At 37.9% G+C, this 26,767-nt stretch overlaps 1 protein-coding gene across 2 annotated transcripts in view; it reads left to right on the top strand.

Moving 5' to 3' along the window:
* LOC149569312 (RAD3-like DNA-binding helicase protein) overlaps nucleotides 1-26,767 on the top strand; it is a 266,529-nt gene that overhangs the window by 12,988 nt on the left and 226,774 nt on the right. For both annotated transcript variants that reach the window (XM_089822038.1, XM_089822037.1), the window contains exon 3: nucleotides 1,367-1,506. In XM_089822038.1, the coding sequence (XP_089678164.1) occupies nucleotides 1,367-1,506 (140 nt within the window). The remainder of the gene's footprint in view (nucleotides 1-1,366; nucleotides 1,507-26,767) is intronic.

Below are 26,767 nucleotides of genomic sequence, written 5' to 3'. Positions count from 1 at the left end.
TTAGCTATCGGCCCTAACCCATGTCCTCTTCTCCAAGGATAACCTCTACAGTTTCAGCTAACTATAGTTAAATGTTCCTGGGTGGGCCCGAGTTCCTATTTATTGCGTGTGATTTTGTCGCTGATTTGGGCTTTGCCATCTTGTAGCCATGCCCACTTGCCTTTTCCTCTTGCTGTTTTCACTTTTTCCCATTCCTTCCTCCTTTCTTCTTGCTGAGTTACGGTGAGGTCATCATCAAGATATATGCGTGTGCCTCTAAGAAACTTCCTCTTGCTGAAAATGTTATTTTTATCTCCTATATTCTTCATTGTCACTCTAACATGTCTATCTTTGCCTCCTCTAATCCATTTTCCGATTCTTTGAGCTTGTATGGTTGTTCCATGCCAGTCTAATTGGTCTTTAAAGAAGTCTTTAACTAAATCCGTTGTTTTCTCCTGTTCTCCATAGTCTCGTAGCCCTTTGACAACGATATTTGTTGCTTTCTCATTTCTTTTTTTTTCCTCTCTAATCTGTCTCCAAACTTGTTTTTCTATGTTGTCAATAGGAGTGTTTGCTGGCCCCTTTACTATGTTGGCCCATGATCTAACTTCTTCAATCTGTTCTCTGAGTTGATTCTCTTTTATTTCCATATTGGCCATGGCATCTTGTATATTTTTCATTTGCGAGTTTTTGTCTGCTTCTGTAGCCTCTCCTTCTCCCATAGTACTTGCTGCTGTCCTCTTTTCCCCTACTTCTTTCTTCAACAATATTAATTCATACTCTCCTTTTTCCATATTAAATTGCAATTTTTGAATTTGTTCTCTAAGTGACTTGACCTCCGCTGCCAGCTTCCAGTTATCTTCAGTAACTCTTTTCATTGTGATACTTTCTATTTGGTTCGACTTATAATATTATGGAGAACATATTTAATTCTGTGTGAGTACTTAACTGTGTAGACTAGTTTTGCCATTCAATTGGCCTTATCTTGTTAACTTTCATAATTTTATACTTTGGACTTTCTGGTCCGTAAGGGAGATTGGATGCTTGTGATTGACTTATTCTTTTAGCTTTAGAAAAAGATTTAGATGTTATCATGTTAGAAGTTGCACTTGAAGTGAGAATTGCATTGAAGATGTTCAATGGCTCACCTTTATTGCACTTGTGGAGGATACTGTATTCTATTATTTTAGTCTGTATGCAATTATGATGTTGCAGGAGAATTTTGCAATTTTCAGATAAGTTCCAGGGATAATGTTGATTCTTGGTGGCTAGTACTTGTACTTTATGTGAAGGTGTAATGGCTATTAGTAAATGATAATATATGTTTCTGGTATATTGGTTTCTCCATCAGATAATACTTTGCATTGAAATTGGATGGTGAGTACAGGCCGAAGATGGTAGTTTTGGGTTCAAGAGAACAAATGTGTATTCATAAAGATATCAGAACAATGCAAGGGAGAGCCCAAAATAATGCCTGCCGTTCACTCTGCAAGTCTCATTCCTGTCAGCACCAGAATCGAGTAACTGGTATGGTGCCCACTTCTTTTATTTTAACAAATTCTGAAGCTTGTACCATGTTAAAATAATTGCAATGCAGAAGTAACAAAATATAAAAATGCTCTTATGATTATATATCCTAACTTATTGTCCTTCAAACCTCCAAACCATATAAAATGTTCTATATGTGGTTAAGAGAAGCACTTTTGGGCAACTTGTCCTTATAATTCACTAACTTGATTAAAATTTATTGCACACATGTTAATGTATTTAGTGGGTGGAGAAATTTGTCCATTATGGCTTTAGGATCCAGTTATTTTTCTTCGAAAAATGCATCCTATGTTATCAATACCAGGAATGAATTTAACATCAGAAGAACAAAATCTACCATAACAATTTCTTCCTATAAGAGCAAACAAACAAAGAACCTGATCCTGTGCATCCACTGGAAACAAATGTCTACATCTTTATTGATGGTTAGCTTGAATGATTGGAGCTAATACTTTCTTGAAGATCTCAACTTCAACATTTTGAGCAGAGGATAAAAATCCAAAATGTATCTTTGCGTAGGTTGTTTTCTACAAGAAGTTAAAACAAGCCAATTGAATGGACGCCAATGCCAAACACTTAAAGTGCTGCACCTAATCATCCAGAAATCTTCTAATAAAGCTACTTTTTAAGATAGTCGTTATGAAAATTGAATTAATTATGAAGCACTTTCAAAAGATTTGATATGTTGTCTCCTCTTTCCCACATAAAATGCAATAAGAGTCCAACTCTGGGATGCCCACATCTCCTACCCTTGATTTACAGCATAACCTTGCTTCATAGGAAGATCTTGACAAATCACAAGAGGCCCCAGAACTTTGTGGTGGAAAGACAGCCATCCAGACTAAATAGCTTGGCATCACCTTTGCCTTCAAACTCTACATCCTAGTCTCATCATCTCTCTTCAAGCACAGGAAAAGAGTTATGCATGATTTATTATAAAAGGCTTCTGTCATACAATTATAAAATTTAAAAAGTTTTCCCATTGTTCCACTTCCAATCTCTCCAATGAAAGCGAGCCACTTGCAATTGTAACTTGATTGATAAATTTGTTCAACTCTTGAGCAATGCTTTTGACAGCTATATTAATATTTGAGCCCTGTTTAAGATCATACCAAGTATGTGACTATTAGAGTCATTGACTCCCCATGTCTCTATGGTGTCTCCCAACTGGGTTCCCTCAACAAATAGGCGATTCTTCAATCATGTGCAAGCTGAATTTCTTGTGTAGTCACCCCTAATGAATTATATCCAAAACATTTACTGTTTCTAATAAGAATTTAGAGGGTTAGAAATGCAACCCTAGTATCAATAATTAATGTAAACAACAAACTATCAAGAACTAGCTCTGAAATACTGATAACAAAAATGTTACAGTCTGCTGTCTACTGTGTGGCCTGATGTATAGAGATCAAGAGTCCACAAATTCTGAAACAGCAAACACTATTGTTCTATTTGCAATACTTGAGCAGATATAAAATTATAAGCAACATGTAATTGTTTCTAACATATAATTTTGAAACTTGAGACCTTAGCCATACGGTTGATGATACTGATTCTGATAACTCATTTATTCAGGGCATTCAACTGCAGATGCGATTTTGTTGACCCTATTTTGGTCCCCTATCCTTGTGTCATATGGTAGTATGCTAATTTCCAAGTCCAATCTTAAAACTCTAGTCTAAGTCCAAAAGTCGGAGTATGAGTTAAGTTGTTTCTCATCGGGCTCTTTCCCTTAGTTATGTGGGTTCTCAAGATTTCCCTTCTCATACTTATCCGCCGGTTGCGTTATGCCAGTTTTGGGAAAACTGGTGCGCACAAGGAATGTTGGGTACTTTGTTTGTCTAGTAGGCGGTAAGTCATAGGATATTCCTCCAATGAGAAATTAGTCCAAGCATGCTAGATCTCTTAAGTGATCGCGATTTTGGAGTTTCACCATCCGCCCTATTCCTCTGATTGGAAAAGAATTAAGGTGGCTACTACTTCGGGAACAAAAGCAATGTCATGCCTTCAACAAGCCAAGATGAAGGGTGTGGAATATTCTCTCGAGAATTCCACCAACATACTACTCGGAGGAGAAGCTACCTCTTCGCGTCCCCACAAAGAAGAAAAGTGATGAAACAAAGGGGCTTGTGAATAACGAAAAAGTTCGTACTCCAAGTTAAGGTGGCTCATTTGAAGGGTTTTTGGAGCACGTGCCCGGGTTTCCCATTAACAAGAGGGATCACTGACTCATGCCATGAAGTTGAGAATCAGAAAATGATAAAGGCCGCCACTCCAAGTTTTAAAATGAAGGTTAATAGGAAATCTGATCTTTTGAAAAATAAAGTAAAGACGACAAGATGTGTTGACGTAATATTAGGCCATTAACAACTTGGCATTTAATCCAAATTCGATCATTAGCAAAAAGGGTCATTCCTAATTAATTTGTTCGTGTGGCACGGAAATATAGACCCAACGATCACATAGGAGATCCATAAAACGGATTTGCAAGAGGTTTCCATCACGACTCTCAACGGGCATTCTCGATCTTCGTAGTAGAGAAGTAGCGTTGTTTTCTGATACAAGTTGTGGCAGCGAAGTTTGCTGGATACGACAACTTGAATGGGATTGATTATGAGTGGAAGAGCTTGAGCAACGCCCGACTCAAGTTCTATGATTTGGAGGACTTGCACAAGACATTAGGATCAGACCTAATCCACCCTTTCACGAAGAATGTGAAAGGAGAGTGGCTTGGTAGAAGCAACATGGCTTCCTTTAGCTGTTCAAGCCTCAGAGCTAATTCTGGAGTGCATTGCTCACTATGACCTTGCCACACAACAAATCAAGATGCCCAACAATGAGGTCTTGCTCACAATTGATCAAGATATAATGTAGAATTGCTTTTGCTTACTTGCTAGGACAAAATTCAATTTAGTGAATTTCCAAAACTCAACATCGCTATATAACGAGAAGAAGACTGTGAGGAAAGGTGATTTGCTAGTGACATGGTTCTAGGTCTTGAGAAGCAGTCGGAGCAATGTACCAAAGATGCTCTACGACATGGATTTGAAGGAGATCGTTGATATCTTGGTGCTTTTGCATAGACTAAAGGGGGATGCAGATACCCTAAATTTTGTAGAGCACTATTATTATCTAGTGCAAATAATATGTGCTGAGGGTGAGTATGTAGATTGGGCCCAAATTTTGAGTGAGTAGTTGTTCGCACGGTTCTAGACAGTGAAGACCTAGAGGCAATCTTTCATGTCCTTGTATTTGCTATATGTCGTAACTATTGTTCAGCTATGGCCTGTGCTTCCTCATGTAGAGGAATATGACGAAGACATCTAGATGTATGATTTCTACTCATGCCTCTAGTTGCACAGAAGCTATGCGGAGTTTGCAAAAGTGAATAATGCCTTCACAATGAGGCTATGTTGAAAACTCCAAGGATGCTCGGAGAGGAGATTGCCCCCAGAAGTTCTCTGTTGTAATCCAGTTCGTTGGATTTGACGACTTCCCCTGGAAGTTGCCAGTGTACCTGGATGATAAAATCACCTTGATAGAGCTTTGTCGCTAGATTTTGGAGGTTAACACCCTTTGTGCAAATGCACGAGAAGCTAACATCTTTTCCCCTATCACAGTTGGGGCTTATTCTTGTGCTTCATATTCCAATGCGAAGAGTATGTTGAAAGTATTTGGTGAAAGGTACAAGCTGGACTCATATGAGGTGATAATATTGAAGTTTGATCTTGTTGATTATATCAAGAACAATTCATAGTTGGGTCTGAGCTTTAGGCACATCTCTACTCTAGAAGACTATTGGGCGAATTGTGTAGATGAGTTGGATAGTAGGGAAAGGTTTTAACCTAGACTAATTGTACAACAAATTAGAATGTACAGAGTAAACATTAATATCGAAGGCATCGAAGATGATGGTTTGCATATGCAACCCTCTACGTATTTAAAAGAAATTAAAGGTACCTCCATCAACTCTACCCCACCTATAAAGACCATGACGGAGACCTTGGATGAGCTAATGGCTTGCATTATGAAGCGAATAGACAAGTGGGTAGAGTGGACCAGAGCAAGAAGGAAAAGGATAGGGAGTTCTTCGATGACCGCCAATTTAATGGAAGCCTCCTCCATTGCTGCCACTAGTTCTGTTGACGCTATATTCACTACATCAAGGCCTTCCCAGACTGTTGGCAGAGGAGACTGGCCTCTGGAGAACATTCCAATTCAATCTACCTGCGGAGAAGTTCCCACCCCCAATATAGGGTCATTTGAGGAAGTGGAGAAGGATAAAGAGAAGGATACAGAGAAGGACAAAGAAACAATGTAGGAAGCGGAGAAAGGAAAAGAGGCAAATGTGGAAGTGATCAATCTAGACGGACCTGATGGGAACTAATCCTATGATGAGTTGGACAGGGGTCAACCACAAGAGATACCACAAGGCCAGAAAGACCAAGGTAATATTCCTACTACAGGGGCCTCCTTCAAAACAATTTTTTTTCCTTTTCCTCTAAGTAGAAGAATATTCCTCTCATGGTGAGGAAGCTCTTTGATGCGGACTGCCTGCAATCCTCTCTCAATGTTTTGACCATGGAGTCATGGTTTGAGAATACTCTGGAGAAGAAGAGGAGAAGGGCAAAGGAGAATGCTCTTCCAAAGGATCTACTCACCAAAGCGGCGAAGCCACAACCACCTGCCTGTAAGGCCAAGAAAGTTCACACTTTGGCTGCGTTAGGGAGAGATACCACCACAAGGATTGTGGTAATGGAGATTGCTCAAGCCCAGGGTGAAGGCATCATGGCAGAATTTTCATCGGCGAATTTTTACGTCCAGACATATGACATGAGATCTCCAAGACATGACACCATGGTGGAAATTCATGAACATGCAGGTGGAAGAGGTTCTGGAAGAATTGGAAGCGTCAAAGGCTTGCTTGAAGGCATCTAACCAAGAGCTGTCCGAATACATTAGACAACTGTTGACACCACTTGTCCTACTGCTAGGGGAGTCTTCTGCCTTCAAGTTTTTCGACACATCGGTAGAAGAAAACAAAGCCTTGCTCGCAAGACTACAAGAGGAAAGACATCTTGGGCAAATTGGGCGAAGTTGGGTTGAAGACATGAAAGTGAGAGGATTGCCAATGATCTAGAAGCTGGGGAATCTTTGTAAGGAGATTTTGAAGTTAGAAGAGGCTATCTTTACTGACTTCGAAGCGCTGAAAGGAGATGCTAACAAGTATAAGGAATGCATTTCCTTGCTGCAGGAAGTCATAAGCTTAAAGGTTGAAAATGTAGTCAACATAGGAATATTGAAGACCAACCAAGAGCCCTTGACACATTGGATGCAGTCCTTTGAGTTCAAAAAGGAAAACATAATTAGGATTGAGAAACATCTGCAGTGTATGAATCCGTGAAAAAGGAAGAGGAAACAGTGCACAAATATCTCAGCAGTCTGCATACAAAGTCCCATACAAGCAAGAGCAAAGAGGTTATTGATATTGAACATATGAAGACCTCGTACCAAGACTTCATTGATGAAGCAGTGCATCCTTCAAATTTCTGAGTTTTCAAACTCCACAAGTTAACTACCTTAGATGAGATGTTGGTGTAGGCTTCAGAGAAGATGCAATCACAGTGCGATGTGATCGAAAAAATTGCGAGAGACCACGGGTACTAGATGATATGCTCGAACGATGTGCTAGTCCCTCATGGAGACAACCTGGCAGCTATCTTGGCGGCTATGAAAGCTCATCAGTCAAACCAAGAAAATGCCAAGAAGGCCAACAAAGGGAATATAAATGCTTCCACTTCCTAATCCTTTGTAATCATTGCTTTGTCTAAAAATGACAAGTGTCTCTCTCCTCTCTCTTTGCTTCTTAAAAAATGTCATTTTGTAACGACCAAAGAAATGGGGCCTATATGTACTATTTTGAAAATTAATAGAAGGATTGGCATTGTTTTGGCATGCATTCTCTCCCTGTTGTTGAGACAACTGAGTGAGTCTCGAGAAGCTTGTCATAATTTGTTGTTCATTTATTGTAGTTATTTTCTCTTTGTTTGTGATGGATAGAATGTTAATTTGAACTAGGTGGTTGTTAGATTTTAGCAGGTAGAATCTTTTTTAAGGTTTGATAATCTACAAGTAATTTGAGAATTATTGTGGTTTTGTTACCCTTTACTTTCATTTCTCCTTTACGTTCTTAAAAGTAAATAAATCATTGTGTGCGAGTTATTCATATAGAGTTGTTGTTAGTTGCATGTAGAAGTGGAAAAGAAGGAAATTAAAATTCATCACATTCATGGTTGTGAGTGGGGTAAAGTCAGTTGTGAACAATTTTATGCCTATGGATATGGGAGACTTGGTTATCACCTCTTTTGTCTCGGGTTAAGAGCATAACCCTATTAGATAGGAAACACAAACATATTCATTGGATATCTTTCACTACAAGGGAGTTGTACCTCAGAATTCAGAGGGAAGTTTCAACAGCACACACAACTTCCCAGTTGTTGGGAACATTTGCTTTTCGCGATTTGCGTACAAGAGTAGAAGTAAAATAAATAATTGAGTAGAACAATTTGTTAAACAACAGATTTGCAATAAACAACATCCTATGTTATACTTTGCTATAGTTAACCAAAGAAGATGGTCCAAGTCTCTACATATCCGGTTGGGTGTCATTTACTTGCAGTGTGAAATGAAAACTTTGCCGTTACATATTTTCAAGGGCATATGATAACTTTAATGAGATAATAATGCATTGGTGGGCTATTTAAGTTTCATTACATGCTTTCTTTTTAAAGTTGAAATGGTTGTAATGTGCATGAAAAACTCATCCTTGGAACAAAATATTGGAGTCGAGGAAAGCCAACTCCGAAGACGCCCAAGATCACCTGCATGCGAACCTGTCAAAGAGAAGCCAAGAAGGGGAAGAGCATGGAGCAAGGGCAAAAACCCTAAACGGACATGAGAGACAAATGTGCAAACACAATAAGAAATGTATTTACAATGCCTTATGATATGATAATACAATGAGGGAGCCCACTTATAAAGAGCTCATGGAAGCTTGTAGAACAAGCTTGAAAGTGATAGGAGATAAGTGTGACAACAAGAAGGGAACAAACTCCCGTGTTGTCAACAACTAACCACTACATGCATTAAATATAAAATATTAAATAAATGCATGACCTAAGTAAGCTTAAGCAAATAGAATAAATAATTAATAATTAATTAATTATTTATTCTAACACCCCCCCTTAAGTGCAACTTAGGGAAATGCCTTAAGCTCACAAAACTAAGATGAAATGCATAATGGGTCCCGGCATTGAGGCCATTTTAGGTACCCAAGTACAATGCAAGAAGATGCAACCTCTGTAAACGGGGAAAAAAGAGAAAACCACGTGGGAAAAACCCTCCCCCAAAAAGAGGTGAGAACCTAGTGAAGAACTAAAGAAGCCTCCAACTAGGGAAATTGTCCCCTAAAATAGGAACAAGGAATGATCATGAAGAAGTAGCATCACGGAAGCATGAAGAAGCTGCAAATCTGCCAAACTGCTGATTAAAAGAACCTCCATGGAAGAAGAAGGCACGAACCGAGCATGTCTATATGGTAGATGATCCATCTCACCGAAATGCATAGGTAGCCAGCCACTGCAATTGCCTTGTATATAGGATCAACCACTGAATACATAGTTCACACTATCGAACCATTGAACCACGGATGCATTAGAACAACAGCATAACCCCCCCTTAATGTAGACGGGGTGTGATGACAGGCAACTGAGAAGGTGGGCCAAAGTCTCCTGCAGACGAACCAAGAACGAGGAGAGAGGAAAAGAGGTACAGACACCGATAAAGACACGGTCAAATTGACTCTGTATGGGGCTAATGTCGTGGAAGGGACACTCACTTGACAAAGGGAGAATGCCTAAAACAACAAACAAATAATCCCCCCCATGGTGCTTTATGAAAATAGTGCAAGTACAACTGACTCAAAACAACGTTCATGATCCCTGGAATGCAAAAGTGACACTTTATCTCAGTGCGATACATAAAAGTGCTTCAAAATGATAGCTACAATGATCAGAACTGAAAAAGAGCTGAACCAAAAGAAAGTACAACTGAAAATAAAGCAAACCATGCCAGGAAAACGATGCTCGGGCCTAAAACACTCAAAATATCTACCATAGAACAAAAATGCCAAAACTATGGTAGAAAGAGCAGAGGCCAAAAACTAAGGACAAGGACTGCATTTCTGAAAAGATGAGAAAACCAGCTTGCCAAAAATATAAAGTTTTCAAAAAATAGGCATGGGACACAAAAGATATGCTTGCCGGAGTCAAAAACAGGACTTCGGACTTCAACAGAAAAAATAGGCAATAAAAATGCATCAAAATCTAAAAATACCTACACCAAAGTCTTCGTCTCGGAACCAGCTTTCCGGCGCTTCTTTCGGATTGGAAAAATACCCCCGTATGCAAAAGTTATGGCCAAAAAACCACAAGTAGGTCCAAAATGAAATCAGGAGAGGTGCAAGCAAGGCTGATGACATCACGCTGACGTCAGCAAGTCAAGCGATTAAATTTGACGGCTTGGAGGCCGTCATCGCAAAAAAAGATGCCACGTGGCAGGTACGGAAGATGACGTGGCACGCATGCCACGTGTCACGCTCAGAACAGCGCTGACTGTTCTGCAGATCAGTGACGGAGCGGACAGCGGGGTGCTGACGGGGCGGACGGTGGTCGGAGCGGCGGTTTGAAGATGCGCTGCCGGCGGAGGTTGCTGAAGGGCGGCGTCGAGCCACAGCAGTGCTGCCGGTGGCAGCCGCTGGGTGGCCGCTCAGCGGAGCGCGCCGAAATATATATTTTTAAATTTTTTTTCGACCCTGCGTCCGTACGATCCGTACGACAGACCCTGGAGGCTTCAAAAAAATCCCCAAAATTGCCCTGTGTCCAAAATCGAAAAGTTTTATATGAATCCTGACTGCAAACGGCCTTCCGGATCCAATGGTGATGTCCATTTGGGCTCAAAGTGCTCCGAAAAAATGCTGATCCCCTGATTTGAAGAAAAAATGCACAAACAAACTACGGTTTGTGACTCCAAATCACGGCTTCAAAATTCTTCAACAAGCTGCAGCAGGAAGGCTCTGATACCATGTTGGAGTCGAGGAAAGCCAACTCCGAAGACGCCCAAGATCACCTGCATGCGAACCTGTCAAAGAGAAGCCAAGAAGGGGAAGAGCATGGAGCAAGGGCAAAAACCCTAAACGGACATGAGAGACAAATGTGCAAACACAATAAGAAATGTATTTACAATGCCTTATGATATGATAATACAATGAGGGAGCCCACTTATAAAGAGCTCATGGAAGCTTGTAGAACAAGCTGGAAAGTGGTAGGAGATAAGTGTGACAACAAGAAGGGAACAAACTCCCATGTTGTCAACAACTAACCACTACATGCATTAAATATAAAATATTAAATAAATGCATGACCTAAGTAAGCTTAAGCAAATAGAATAAATAATTAATAATTAATTAATTATTTACTCTAACACAAAATACTGTTTTTAATGAACTTATACTTGTCAAAGTGGGTGTTTTAAGTCTTTTTGCAAGTGTTATTTTTGTTTTAAAGAAGACATGTTTTGATTTGCAATGATGTTTTAAAAGCCCATTATAATTTAAAAAAGGCATGTTCTAATACGAGAAAGCATTTTGCAAAAGCAATGACAAAACTCATTGTTGTTCTTTTTGAAGCCAATTCATGATCAAAAGCCCGTCGTCCGCCATATAGAGGCAAGGTGGTGATTTTTGTTTGCATGGCACATCATAAACCCTGTTGGTGGTGTTTGAAGGCAATTTTTAAAAGTATTATGTGTATGTCGAGCTAAAAAGCCTGTCTTAATTAAAATGCTGTTTTAAATCCATGAATTGACTTGCTAAAACATTCTAAAAGCTCATGGTTAGCCATATAGAGGAAGGACAACATTTTTGTTATGAAATACACATGCACAACCCGTGTATATGTTAAAAAGACTTGCGACACGTCTCAAAAGTCTGCTATTGCTGTTTAGAGATGTTTTTGACATGCGTTTGGTAATACGAAGCCAATTGTTAGTCTGGCAGGGCATTCTATGATATCTTAACATATGTATTACACCTTGAAAAAGTCCGTCACTATCGGTCTTAGCTTGTATCATGGATATATTAAAACTTGCATCCTCCACCTAAACGCCCGTCTTGAGCATTGACTGCCAATTTGAAGTAAAAAATATAGAGATTACTTGCAACAGCTTATCCAAAGCTCCTGTAGGGCTAATATAGGCATTTTTGCAAAAGCAAATGGTCTTTTTATTTGCACTGATAAGTCTAAAGTCTGTGCAAAGGTAAAGACAAACAGAATGCAGTTTGTTTCCATCAACAAAAACCATGTTGGTCTTTTATAGGCTCCATTCTTGACATTCATTGCAATTTGCCTTGCATTGTCAATCAAAAACCACATTTTGCAAGTTTGATTCCCTCATTGGAGTGCTATTCTCAAGCATTTCGTTTCTCATTTCATGGCCATTTGTCAAGGATTCATGGAGGACTGAGAATCACATTCATTTTTGTGAGGATTTATTCATAATTATTTGTCTAGATAGCTGCAAGTTGGAGATATTTCTCTAGAATCAAAATCATCAAGATTTGGGGGATTTTCTTCAAGACTTCTTCCTCATTGCATTTGTGGTTTGCAAGAAGAGGTACGTTTTCATTTTTGAATTCTTTTTGGTGCAAGCTAGGGCTTCTTGTGTTTTGTTTTTTGTTCTTGTTTTTTATATACATTTTTGTTTTAAAAAACATTTTCAGATATTTTCAGTCTTTGTATAAGAATATTGCTTTTCAAAACAATATGAGTTCTTCCCCCAGATTGATGCAGGTTGCAATGCAAAGATCCTCCCCTTAAGCGAGAACTTCAGGAGTGCATATTTGCCCTACTTGTAGATGGAATTTAAAACTCCGTTTGTAAGCTTATCTTTCCAAAGAGAGCTAAGTTTTCCCTTACTTATAATTAGAATTTAATAAATCCACTTGCAAGTGGACTTAAAAAACCCTTTTGCAGGCATAAATTCCTTACAAATGACTTGTAATGGGAAGTAAAAACCCCACTTACTAGTAAAAATATCCTCCCCTTTGTATATATATGCTTGTGAGTCTCATCTCCTTGCCAAATGCTTTTAGTTCATCTATCTGCAGTGCTTCAAAAAAACCCCATATTTTATCTTTTCACCCTCTTAAAAGGCTGATTTCTTCCATTTTCACTCAAAGTTTTACTGTCCAACATGCACAACTCCAGATTTGTAAAGTTGTAGCTTGGAAGAAAGATTCACGGATTCTCTTGTTTGCCCGTATGATCTACCTAATGAGCAAATCATGGCATTGGTCTTCTTTTACAAACAGATTTCAGGACTAAAAGAGTGATATGAAGGAAGAACAACTGCATGAAGGGGCCATACAAGGGGTGAATAAGTGATGAAGTAATAAGAGCATATAATGTTTTCAAGATAGAGATGGAAAGAAACAAAGACGACTATATATATATATATGTAAATTTTAAAATATACACTGAAATTTGCAAGTATACATGCCATTCATATGAAACTAAACACAAAGCATGTCATTTAAACATTATAGAACCTTAACATACACCATTTGAATGCCATCTAGGAAATAATAACCGATTCAATACTCAATTGTAAATATGCATATCAATATGTAAACAAAAATATAAGTTTAGTAGTGAACAATATCATAGAAATATGGATATCTAAATATGCCCAAAGGCTAGAGGGCTGCCACAAAGTTTCATCACCATGTTCAAGTTCAACATAAAAAACAAAATATGGAAAAATGAAGCAGATTGCTGCTCCTATTCTACTTCTGCCCCCATGGCATCAAAATCAGAGTCCTCATCCTCACTATCATGTACCACAAGAATCATAGTCTCATCTAATGGAACCCCAACCAATCTTGGTGCTATCTCATCCTCATCTATCTAGGACACATTCTTAGGCTCAACATCCCACCGCAAAGCTGGAGTCTGCCTATACTCTGGAGTCTAATGATCTATAAGTCAAAGAGCATGATGCACTGCCACTAGCTTCTCTGCTAATGAATTTGTGGAGAAATTCCTCTCTAACTAGCAATCTATGCAATGAGGCGAATGGCAAGTATTTTCAACTCTGGTGTATCTCTCCCATTCCAAGTCCACCATCTAGTAGGATCTTTGTGTGCCAAAAGTGCCCTATCCAACCTTGCTTGTGGCTTATGCAATTTTGGTCCACGAATGTTGGTGAAGTTAAGGAACTGTGCATGAAGAGTAAGGCCTCTTGAGCTGAAAACATCTTATCAATGACTCTTATGAAGCCATCCAATACCTCAAGATCATCACATGGGAGGCCCCTTCCACCCAACTCTCCATACCTTTTGGGATTTAGAACAAAGGCTGCCATATGAAGTGGGGTATTCATTATGTACGACCTCCATGTCACAATAGGCTTAATATGCTTCTCATAATACCCCAATGTAGGATCCTCTGTTGCAACAATTTTCTTCATCTTCCCCAACATGCTGTCAAAAGTCTCATATATCTCGCCGAGATAAGGAGCATCAGTATCAACATATCTAATGACATCTACAATGGGTGCTATGGCAGAGCAAATATATCTGCAAGATGAAAAGAACAATTAAAATCAAAATTAGAAATTTTAAGCTAGTATGAAAATCAACAAGCAAAAGACTAACATTTAATTAAAAAATCAACAACTTACCTCATTGTGGACCACCAATTGTCATCAAGGATCCTTTGCTCCACCACTCTCCTTTCAGAGGACTTAGAATTGGACCATTCTCCCCACTTTGGATTCACCACCATCGATTGGAGGGCCTCCTGCCTTTCATTCATGCTCTCGATCGAGATGAAGTCTGTGCAATATCTATAGAGACAATTATAAATTATCATAAAGTGAAACACTAAACACATCACATTTAAGTTTGCAATAATTATAAATTAAAATAAACTTAAAGCAAACTAAACTATAATAAAAATTGACATACCTTGTCTTGGCTGGTTTGAGGAACTCTTTTTGAGAGAAGGACTTGAACAGAGCAAGTGAAGTGTGGTGGTTGCATGCAAACATTTGCACTTCAGTAGCTTCTAAAACCACCTATTTTGCCCATTCAATCTTCCCTATGTCCTTCAATGCATTGTTCAATGCATGAACACAACAAGGGGTCCAAAAGATGTGCTTGTAAGCACCCTCTACCATCAAACTGACTGATTTGTGTACATGTGCACAACTACATTAGCGGACCCAACCTCCTCTATGGAATTCCTCAAAATGGTGAATTGCAACTCTACATCCTTTTTTTTTTCCTAAGCAATCTATGGCTGTCAAAAAATAAGGGCCAACAAAGGATGTGACAATGATATTGATGAGTGGCCAATATTTAACATCGGTCTACCCATCCATCACAACAGAGGAGCCCGTCCTAACCCCAGTATGTTTCATATCCTTAAACAACAAAACAACCTTAGAGTACTCATTATCTAGGATGGTGGTTCGTAGCTTATGCTCACCAAGGGGTACAAGTGAAGGATTCATAGTCAATATATCTTTCACTATTTGTTTAAAATTAGTGGAATGGGTTGCATGATATGGGATACCATTAGCAACAAGGAATCTACCAATAGATGCCTCACAATTTTCCTTTGACTGTGCATTGAACAAGCTTTCCACCGAACCCTTCTCGCTACTACCCATCTTCCTCTTCCCTCTAGTTTCAGTAGGCCTGCCACTAGTACCAATGGCAGATGACATATGCCTAGATGATTGTGAGTGAATAGATGGTGATGTCAATGTCAAATTTTGCCCCTTCATTTCGGCCTCTAAGTGCAATCTTTGACATGCTACATCTCCTTATCAATCAAGTTAGGACAAACTTTGACTCCATGGCATGCAACACCTAAAAAGTGTGACTTCACCCTTGTGTAACTGCTCTTTAAATCATCATGACAAACATGGCAATCCCACACTCTAGTCCCTCCTGCATTCTTTTTACTTTGTTGCCTAGGTGTGACATGTAGGGGAAGAGGTTTTTTCCCTATTGAAAGGAACCTTTGCATATTTGGTCATGATGGTGGAAGGGCATTTAAATAAATCAGTTTCAGGCTCAGCTTCTTTCCTAGTCCCACTACTAGCAATATCACCCCCAACCACATATTCCTCATCACCACCACTATTACTAGTACTTCCACTATTGCTCATTGTGTTTTTTTTTGAGATTTAAATATGCAATAAAAATATGAGCTGAAACAATAAAAAAAATCAGACTCTTTCAAGCTGCAAATCTATTCAAAAAATGAAAAATGCAAGCATAAAGACTTTCATACTTACTTGGTGCACAATAGAGGAAGCTCAAACCCCTGCTCAAGCTCTTGGAAGCAAAAAAATTACCTCCTCTTTTTGCAAAATGCAAACCCCAGCCTGCTGCTATAAACTCCAACCTCATATGCAAAACAAAACAAATGTCAAAGGTAGCATTATGTGGTTGTTTTTGACCTTTTAGGGCTATTGGAGAGGTGGGACCCATTGGATGCCCAAGTATATAAGTTTTTTCATGTTTTTTTCCTTTGTTTTTCTTGTCTGGACACACAAAATAAAGTGGACAAATGACCGTCCCTGGGATAGACAAGGGACATTTGTGGCGTCCCCTTTGTACTAGGGACGTCTGTATGTCTGCCTTTTTTCCACAAAATTCCCCATGTTTTCGAGGTGTCTCTTGGCTTTTCTAGGAAACGGGGGACATGGGAGGTGGGGACATCCCATACCCGTCCCCTCGTCTCGGGGACGTCCTCGTTTCCGAAACTTGGCCTTTTTGGGCAGGGACGTGTCCTTGGGTTAAGTAGATCTTAATCAAACAAATGCCCTTGTAAAAAAATAAAAATAAAATGCACTTGTAAATTTAGAGAGATCTTAATCAAATACATACACTTATAAAAATCAAATGCCCTTGTAAAAAAATAAAAATAAAATGCACTTGTAAATTTAGAGAGATCTTAATCAAATACATACACTTATAAAAATCAAACACACTTGTAAAAAAAATAAAATTAAAATGCACTTGTAAATTTAGAGAGATCATAATCTTGTATTTGTGCCTAATTTTCTTTATTTTTTTTATCTTTGCAAAATTCTTATTCATATTTTCCCTTTTACTTCTTTTTTAATTTCAATTTTGTCTTTCCATTTTATATAGATTCATCTGCGATCTTTTATACAATTGTCTTTTTCCTGAGGATGAATAACTTGGTGTGGTTCAAAACATCAAAAAAAAATTCATACACAATTTTATCCAAAATCTCAGAAACAAAAGAATCCTTGCCAACTAGGTCATCTTCCCCATGTATCTTTTTTTATTTTGATCGGTAAAAGGCTGAGGCCAAGATTTTCATTATTAGTTAAGTAAAATTTATGCATGGTTCCTCTTTTCAAGAAAACCTCCAGTCTAGCCTAGTCTTGCAGGTGTTCTTCTTGCTGCTTTGATTTTCGGTTATATTACCTGCTTTGTTTTAACTTGCTCACACTCGCCTCTTTGACCAAGATCATTGTTAGTAATCAATGAATATTTTACTGAAACTGAGTATAAATTATTTATGTTAACAATTCATGTGTATGATTAGAATGACAAACGTCAATCAATTAACCTTTATATTGCTTCTTAGAGGATGCTCCCTATGATCATTATCGTGATGACTAAGCATTTTAATCTTTACTTTGTCCTCATAATTGGATTTTTTAAGTTTCATTATAAGTTACAAAGCTCATTGTTATTATGAGAATGTACTAGCCTCACTAATCAGTTCTCTTAATTTGAAATTCTCATTATAAATGCTTTCCACCTTATGATGATGAATTTAGTCTTGTTAGTACAATTAATAAAAGTAGTATCTTGATGTTGTTCATCTATCTTAATTAGTTATTTTATAACCAGCCTAATTGTAAGTATATTATTCATTTTTATACCTTTAGTATTATATCGAATTTGACTAGTTTTACAATATAATAGCTATTGATTATAAACTAAAACTGTTTAAGATCTAGATATGGAATCTGTGATTTGTTTGTTAGCTAGATAATCTAAGCAAAAGGTCCTCTCCATCTACATCTTTTTTTTTCGAGGTTGTCTACCTCTTTATTTCCTTCTAGATAAATATTTTTATAATTATTTCCTCAAATTTATAAACAATGATTAATGCATATTTGAGTTTAGAGTTGAGAATCTAATTAGGAGTTTTCTTTTTCCTTAATGCATTCAAGATGATTTGTGAATTACCTTCTATAACTAGTTTATTAATGCCCAATTCTTTGCCGATATTTACACCTTCAACTAGAGCCTCTAGCTCGCTATGTATTCCTATGTATTCTAGATTCATGACATAAAGGACCCTAACAGTTCATCCTTACCCCTAGAGACTTAACACGCTTGATTAAACAAGAACCTTTATCCGAGTGGATAATACATCCTAAGCCAGTAGGATTTGGGTTACCCCTATAAGCCCCATCAAAATTTAACTTCGCCCATCCTATTAGAGGGGAGGTTCCCATTTTCATTTTGCCCTTGCTATTTTGTTTGATTTTGGATAAATCATTGGTGGATTGATTAAGTTGAACTAGTTCTTGTGCATCTCTGCATCCCATTCAGTAAAAGTCCCTTCCTCCTTATATATATTCCATTGTTAGCTACCTCTATAATACTAGCCTCCACCTTGTTAAGGAGGGTTGTTTGTTCCATCTTTTCGTTGTAGAATATTCTTATGTTTCTTTCTTTCTAGAATTCCCATAGGAGAATGGAGGGGGATATTTTACATAGGTTAATATAAACCCTGGGTTACCTATAATTGGGCCAACTCCTTAGAAACTTTGATAGATTTTCAGCAAATGTTGTTTGCTAATTTGGTTTCCGACATAACCATTGCTAGCTAGTCCTAGCATATGGACAATTGTACAATAGATGCTCAATCGTTTCAGAATCACTTTCACATAATGAACATCTTGATGGGCGCTCGAAACCCATCTTGGTAAATCTGTTCGCTATTATAATTCTTTTTTGAATGGCAGCCCAAAGAAAGATTTCTGCCTTTGGAAGGCATGCTGAATCCCAAAGCAAGTTAAGGGGAATATCCATCTTTTCCCTTTGTTGGAATTTAAAATATTTTCATAGCCTATTTTAACTTGGTAATTTCCATCATTTGAGGCTCCCCCATATTAATTTTATTACGATAATAGATAAGCTTTTATTAATAGTTAATAGTTATTTATTTGTAATTTATTGTAAATATTAGAATGTTTCTAATATTAGTTAGTTTGTAGTTATCTGTTAGCTTTCTTTTAGCTAGAATAGAATGTTTCTATTCTTTATGATTGTTTCCTAAGGAAACATCATTTTATTCTTTTTTATATATTGACATCTCGGTCTCTGTTAATATTAAGGAAGTATTTTACCAATTACATCGTAATATGGTATAAGAGCCACTTCAATTTTTTTCGAAAATCATAATTTCTTTGCCGAAGTTATTAGATCCTACTTTTAAACTTTATTTTTTTAAATATTTGTTTCAAACTAGGGTTTGTTTGAGAATATTGACCATCAATATTCACGTTTTTTTTTCTGGTTGTTTTTGAAAAAAATGACTGTTTTTTGGGCATTTTCGTCCATTTTTTTTGCACATCTAGGGTTGGGGGTAATGCAATGGGTTTCTTAAAACCCTCAGTAACAAATTCGTGCCCAGAAATTGTGTTTTTTGCTGCAGATTCACCATTGATTTCAAGCGTTTTTCAGCCCATGACGTTTCTGTTCGAAATCCTAATTTTTGGGCCCGAATTTTTTTTGATCATAGATGTTTGGTGGGTTTTTCAAGAGTTCAACTGGGTTGTTAGATTTTTCTTGGTGTCTTGATTTTCATGCCAATATTTTTGAGGCAACAAATTTGAAAAATGACAACATATTCTTTCTGGGTTTTTTTGAGCTCTCTTTTGGGTACCCTTCAATTTTTTGGGTCATTTGTTTTATGCCTCGAAGTACGCGCCCTCACAGATTTTCACATTTTTTCATTGAAAAATGTGCTATGGCATCTTTGACTAATATTTTGCTCGAGAGCAATTCAAAATTCAGTGGTTGGAATTATGACACTTGGAAGCAACGAACAATAGCAATTTTTGAATATTAGAATACTGATCAGATTGTTCTGGGTGTTACATAGTGTCTGACTGCCCCTAGTACTGATTATGATACATGGGATCTATGCCTCTTGAATTATTCGTAGTTGATGATCAGGTCTCTTAGATTCCATCCGATAAGACAACTTCCGAGATATGGGCGCATCTCAAGAATCTTCATGAGACTTCTGACAAAAGCAAAGCTTTCTTTTTGAAGAACACTTTGTTTTCTATTATTATGGATGAGTGAACATCGCTCCAGGCTCACTTGAATAGGATTTAGAAAATCCATGATCAGTTGCTTGCCATTGGTCACAAGATGGAGGAAGAGGACATTGCGGTCATCACTCTAAGGAGTTTACCCAAGTCATATGAGCATTTTATCGAGACTTTCAACATCACTTTTTCTAGTGTTGATTAGAATTTCAAAGATTTCTGCACACTCCTGCTTCAACAAGATCGGTGGAAATAACAATTTATTAGCAATTCTAGCTCCACCTCCATAGAGCAAGCCTTTGCTGCTAAATCCTTTCAAAAGTATAAAGGCAAGTTTCAACAGTCTTCTCAACAGAAGTCCTCTGCTCTAGCTTCAGAAGGCTCCTTGAAGAAGAACATTCAATGCAACTATTGCCACAAGTTTGGTCACATGAAGGTTGAATGTTGGAAACGCTTAGCTGTGCAATAAGGTTTGTAGCCCAAAGCGAACAATGCTCTAAGCAATCAGGTTCATAGCCCAAAGCGAACAATGCAGAGCACACTGAGCAGATAGAATCTGCCTTTTATGCCTTCATGGCTAAAAGACTAGCAAATCATGTGAAGTTGTTTGCCTGGTACATTGATTTAGGTGCATCTTGTCATTTCATCCATTGCAGAGACTGGTTCATTGACTACCAACCTTATTCAAATTCTGTTATTTTTGGTGGCGAAGAAGAGTACACCGTTGTTGGCAAAGACAACATTTGGATTTAGTTTGTTGGGAGGAATCTCATTTTTCTCAATGTGTATTGCGTTCCAAGGATGGAACTAAATGTACTCTTCATCAGTCAGTTGTGACATTGTCCACAGTTGGATGTCACCTTTAGTTCACATTGGTGTACCATCACTGATAGGGCGACTCAGTCTATTGTTACAGTGGGTCTTGAGGATCATGGTCTTTTCCAATTTATCGATTTTGGTGATTCTCGAGAGTTAGCTATGGCTGCTTGGCGGTCTTCTGTTAGCACACTTTGGCATCAACAATATGGGCACTTAATGTGCATTATCTCTCTCAGCTTGCTCGAGAAAAGCTTGTCCTTGGTTTGCCAGAGATTCAAACTCAACAGCTTGGAGTTTGTGATGCATGTCAGGCTAGGAAGCAACATCGCACACCTTTCACCAATGGCGATTCATGACGAGCTTTTTAGGTACTTTAGCTTGTTCGTGCCGATATCTGCAGCCCTATGACCACTCATTCTGTTCTTGGGTCCAAGTATTTTCTGTTGTTCGTTGATGATTTCAATAGAAAAATGTGGGATATTTTCTTAAAAAGAAATCAGATGCATTTCCTGTCTTTCAAAAGTTACCTTTAGTTGAAAAAGAGTCTGAGAAATCTCTTATTACTCTTAGGGCCCGTTTGGTTGCTGGAATATAAATTAAGCATTGGCATTCGGAATGCTGACTTTGGGATTCTAGAATTTAGAATCCAGATTGTGATTTGGGAATTCAATTTGGGACCGTTTGTTTGACCAAGAATTCTTTATGAGAATACACATTTCCTCCGTTTGGTTGCACATTGTAAAATTGGAATACTAGCCAAAATAAGCATTATCTTTTTTATTCAATTTTTTAACTTAATGAAATATATTTTGACAAAATATGATTTAATTCATTTATCAAAGAGAATAAGATGAATGGAGGGTGAAGCCCAAAGAATAACTGGCAATTATATACCTAATGTATATTGTGAATCTTGGTTCGGGGGTTTAAGAATTTTTGAATGTGAAAAGGGAGTTTTTTAGGGCGATCGCGCGGATTGTTATGCCCCATTGCAATACATTTGAGGGACTTACCACTAATGTTGGTTTCTTTGTTTGAGACATGACTAAAAATAAGTGTTCCTCAGCCCCACTTCAAATTAAACAAGCCCTTTGCTTTGACTAGACATCTCATAGGGTAAATCAGAGCCATTGAAAGGAGAAACTTCTCACAATTCAATTCGCTGCCTGCAATTTCCTGGACTGCGACAAACGTGAAAGTTTTTATATTTCTTGTTGTTTTGTCCGTTCCAAGAGAAAAAGGAAATCAACTGGTTTCACTTACGATTTAATTGATAGATGCTGGTTTGAAATAGTGCTGGATAATTTATCGTCATTAAACCGCAATCTCTGTTGCTATTGGTAAAAATAATTTACATCCATCGACGGCTAAATTCGCATCAAATGTAAGCAATGCCAATAGAATGAGAATTCTTACATCTACACAGGCTGCCTTTTCCTCCTCTCGTCTTAATTTTCATTTCACCAAATTTGTATTGTCGTCTTTACTTGCAAAATCTCCACTTCCGTATTTTAGCCACATATCTTCTCATCCCCAGCTTAGGGCAGCCAAAACAGTCAAGTAGGCGAAAACAAGCAGAGAAGAGATGTGCAGAGGCAGCAATGACAAAAAATCCCATGTTGCAAAACGAACGCCAAAACAAATACATATTAGGTCGATTGAGCGGACGGGAGAAAACATTGTATTTCAATAATTTGTAATGCTCAGTTTTGGAAAAATGGAATTAAAATGGTTATATGGACAATTTCACCTATTTTGGTGGAAGACCGAGTCCTTGTTTTGGGAGGCAAATAAGGATACTAGATTATACTTTTTCCTAATTCCCATTCTCATTCGGCGGATCCAAACAGTGGATATGAGAATCTTGAGAATTCTGTATTCTAATTCCTGCTCTAATCCATGATCCAAACGGGCCCTTTGGTTAGACAACGGGGGGGAATTTTGTTCTAATGAATTCTCTAGCTTTTTGGATACTCATGACATCAATCACTAGTTAACCACACCCCACACACCTCAACAAAACAGTATAGCTGAATGTCGAAACAAAACAATCACCAAGATTGCTCGCTCCATGCTAGAACACATACATGTTCCGAAGAAGTTCTGGGTAGAATTAGTTAATACTGCAGTTTATCTTTTGAATCGGTCACCCATAGTGGCGGTCAAAGGTAAGACTCTAGAAGAGGCTTGGTTAGGTTGTAAGCCCGAAATCAATCACTTGAAAGTTTTTAGCCCGTTTGTTTTTGTTTGGATCCTTGATGTGTCCCGCACCAAGTTGGATGCCAAGAGTCAAAACTCATGCTTACTGGACACCACTTGATTGACATTGAGACATCTAGTCTCTTGTATAGTCATGATGTAGTCTTTGATGAGCAGTGAGGACCATTCATGCTCATTTCTCTTGTTCTTGATCCAACAGACCAGCCTATGAAGGCTCATGATTTGTGAGTTAGACTTCCATTAGGTCCACCTAATAATAGGGCTCCAATAGCTCTTGCAACTCCAGTTATACCAGTGACCCCTGCACAGACACTTCCAGCTTCTCTTGCAAGATTACCCAAATTTGTAGATGCTTTACTTGAGTTTGATCCAAATTCTTCAAATGAGGAACCTAATCATAGAGCATCTCCTGATATTAATGTTGATCATTATCTTCTTTGACCTAAGTGGTGGGCTAAGACAATTGTTGATCTTTGTGATGAGCTCATTGATGGGAGAATTGCTCAAAAAAAGAGCAAACCTACAGAGTCTATTAACTTTTCTCTAATGGCCATCATTCACAGTGCATTTGAAACTCAAACATATTTTGAGGCTAAAGGAATTCTAGAGTGGGAACATGCCATGACAACTGAACACCAGAGCCTGCTAAAGAATAACACCTAGGTCCTTTTTGATCTTTCACTAGGGAAGAACCCCATTGGTTGCAAATGGGTTTGCAAGATCAAATATAAATCTGATGGTACTTTGGATAAGTATAAAACTTGTTTATTTGCAAAGGGCTTTTCTCAGCGTCAGGGCATTGATTATGATGAGGCCTTTGCCCCTACTGCAAAGATGAGCACAATCAGATTAGTCTTAGCCATGGCAACACAGTTTGGCTAGAAGGTCCATCAAATGGATGTGAAGAGTACTTTTTAAAATGGTGATCTCCATGAAGAGGTCTACATGACACAACGTGCTAGTTTCAAAGTTGTCGGTAAAGAACATCAAGTTCTCAGATTAGTGAAAGCTTTCTATGGCTTGAAGTAGGCCCCTCGAGTATGGTACATGAGAATTGATAAGTATGTCATTGATCTAGGCTTCTAAAGGAGTTCTTCAGATCGAAATTTGTACATCAAGACTACTGATAATGACATCATCCTTCTGGTTAGTTTTGTGGATGATTTGATCATCACGGACAGTCTGATATCTTTGATTGAGGGAATCAAACATAATTTATGCTTGTCTTTTGATATGATTGACCTTGGGCTCATGCACTATTGCCTAGTTGTTGAGGTTTGGCAACAGTCTTTTGGTAATTCATCTTCGGGTCCACATATGTCAGGGCTTTGTAACTAGTAGGCCTGATATCAGCTTCGCAATCAGCTAGATCTCATGTTTTATGACAACTCCTAAGGCTGATCATTTGATGTCAGCAAAGCGTGTGCTTCATTATGTGAAGGGCACTATAGATTTTGGACTTCTTTACTCTCGAAGTTCTAATCCTAGACTCAGTGGGTTTACAGATTCATATTGGGTAGGCTCTGTTGACGATAAGAAGTCAACTTTTGGATGTGTTCAGTTTGGGATCCGGTGCCGTCACATGGACCAGTAAGAAGTAGCAGACAATTTCTCTTTCCTCTATAGAGGCCAAATACAGCGGGACAGTCAAGGTAGGTTGTGAAGTTGTTTGGATTCGTCGAATGCTTAGGGATATGCAGATGTCACCAATAGGATTGACTACTTTGTTTGTTGATAACAAAGGCATTATCAAATTAGCATGGAATCTAGTCTTCCGTGAACAAACCAAGCATGTGGATGTTCATTATCACTATATACGACAACTGGTTGAAAAAGAGACAATAGACTTGTAGTATGTTCCTACCACGGATCAAACTGCAGACATTCTCACCAAACCTCTTGGTCCTGATTAGTTTGTTAAATTCAAAGGACATCTTGGTGTTGTGGATAGATTAACCATTAAGGGAGGGTATAACGGTAATAGATAAGCTTTTATTATTAGTTAATGGTTATCTATTTGTAATCTATTGTAAATATTAGAATGTTTCTAATATTAGTTAGTCTGTAGTTATCTATTAGCTTTCTTTTAGCTAGAATAGCATGTTTCTATTCTTTACGATCGTTTCTTAAGGAAACATTGTTTTATTCTTTTGTATCTATTGACCTCTTGGTCTCTATTAATATTAAGCAAGTATTTTACCAATTACATCGTAATAAAGTTATCGTCCCTTTTATTTGTGATTGACTCGTCTTTTTTTTAGAGATTGAATGAATGTGATTTTTGCCTGTGGTGATAGAGGTGTGTCTTCTAAGGTTCTCCATTGCCATCCTCCATATTGGTTATCATTTACTTTGATTTTATAATCTCAAACTCGATATCCCCAGATATTAGTTAGGATATTCTTGATATTGGTTGGTAAATTAAAGCTATCTGGAGAAGGCAGTCCATCCCATGAGTCTTCCCAAAATAAAATGTCCTGACCTAGCCTGTTATCCTAAGTTAGGTTATTTGTTATTAAAAGGCGACATTTCATCATGAAATTCCAGTTTGTAGATCCTTTTGGAGGGTTTCGAGTTCAGAACAATGAAAGGGGGTTAGAGCTGTTCAAGTATTTTTGAAATAAATTTTTAGCCCATTTACTATTGTTCTCTTTGTACATTCTCCATACTAGTTTTGCTCCTAAAGCCTCATTTTGTCAACTCAATTTTTTAATTCCAAGGGCTCCAAATTCTTTAGATCTACAGATATTATCCCATTTTATGTGCAACACCTTGCCAAAAGAAGTTTTTTAGTTTAGAGTCTAATTTCCTTTTAACTCCTTTGGGTAGGGGAAGGTAGGACACCTGATATGTAGGAATGGTGGAAATAACTGCTTTGATCATAGTTGTCTTACTTGCTTTAGCTAACCATTTTCCTTTCCGACTCTCCATTTTCTTATCTATTGTCTCCATAATCATATTCTAAGTTCTACCTTCTCTTACTCCTTTTTCTAACTGAATTCCAAGTTATTTACATGGGAAAGTTTGTTGGCTTTGTCATGTCACCTCTTTTAGCTCAATCTAGCAGAGACATGTGAGTCAGCTTATTATGGGGTCTTGTAGGTTGACAGGGTTGGATAGAGACCCAGTATGGTTATTCAGTGTTGGGAACTTGATGTTCTGACAGTTATTGATCAGTTGGGAGACATTCCTTGTTTTTAGGAGGTAGTTCCTACTTTTTAGGAGGTATGATCTTGCCCAGGGTTGGGTCTCCATGAGATTACTTTTTGGGTTCAGTTTTAGAAGGATAGGGCTTGTTTCCTAAATTTTAGGAGCATCCCTAGATTTTAGGGATGAGATTGCCAGTGGATCCTTGATTTCCGACTTCAGTCACAGATAGGTGACAGGATGATTTTATGGTTTGTGATGTCAGTTGGGCATTTTGTGGCTATTTGGGTTATATTTTTAATATTTCCTAAGTTAGCGTTTAATAATTAAATAAGGCTAAATTATTAGCCATTTTGGAGTAATAAGGGGTTTTTGGCCTCATCTGGATGCGCATCTTATGTTGTGATAGCTCGTTGGAAAGGTCTCAAAATTCTCTAAATCTTTCTCTTTGGTCTCGGTTCCATTCAGTGAACAGATTTCTATCTATGAAGAAAAATGTCATTTTCTAGTAACATGACCACTTTAAAATAAGAAATTATAACACTTTCACTACCCAACACCACTTGGAGACACTTAGGGTTCAATATGCAAT

The sequence above is a fragment of the Cupressus sempervirens genome, chromosome 3 (genome assembly GCF_028749045.1).
Source record: "Cupressus sempervirens isolate cs-2001-9-10 chromosome 3, ASM2874904v1, whole genome shotgun sequence".
NCBI lineage: Eukaryota > Viridiplantae > Streptophyta > Pinopsida > Cupressales > Cupressaceae > Cupressus > Cupressus sempervirens.
This window is presented reverse-complemented; position numbering and strand designations above follow the sequence as displayed.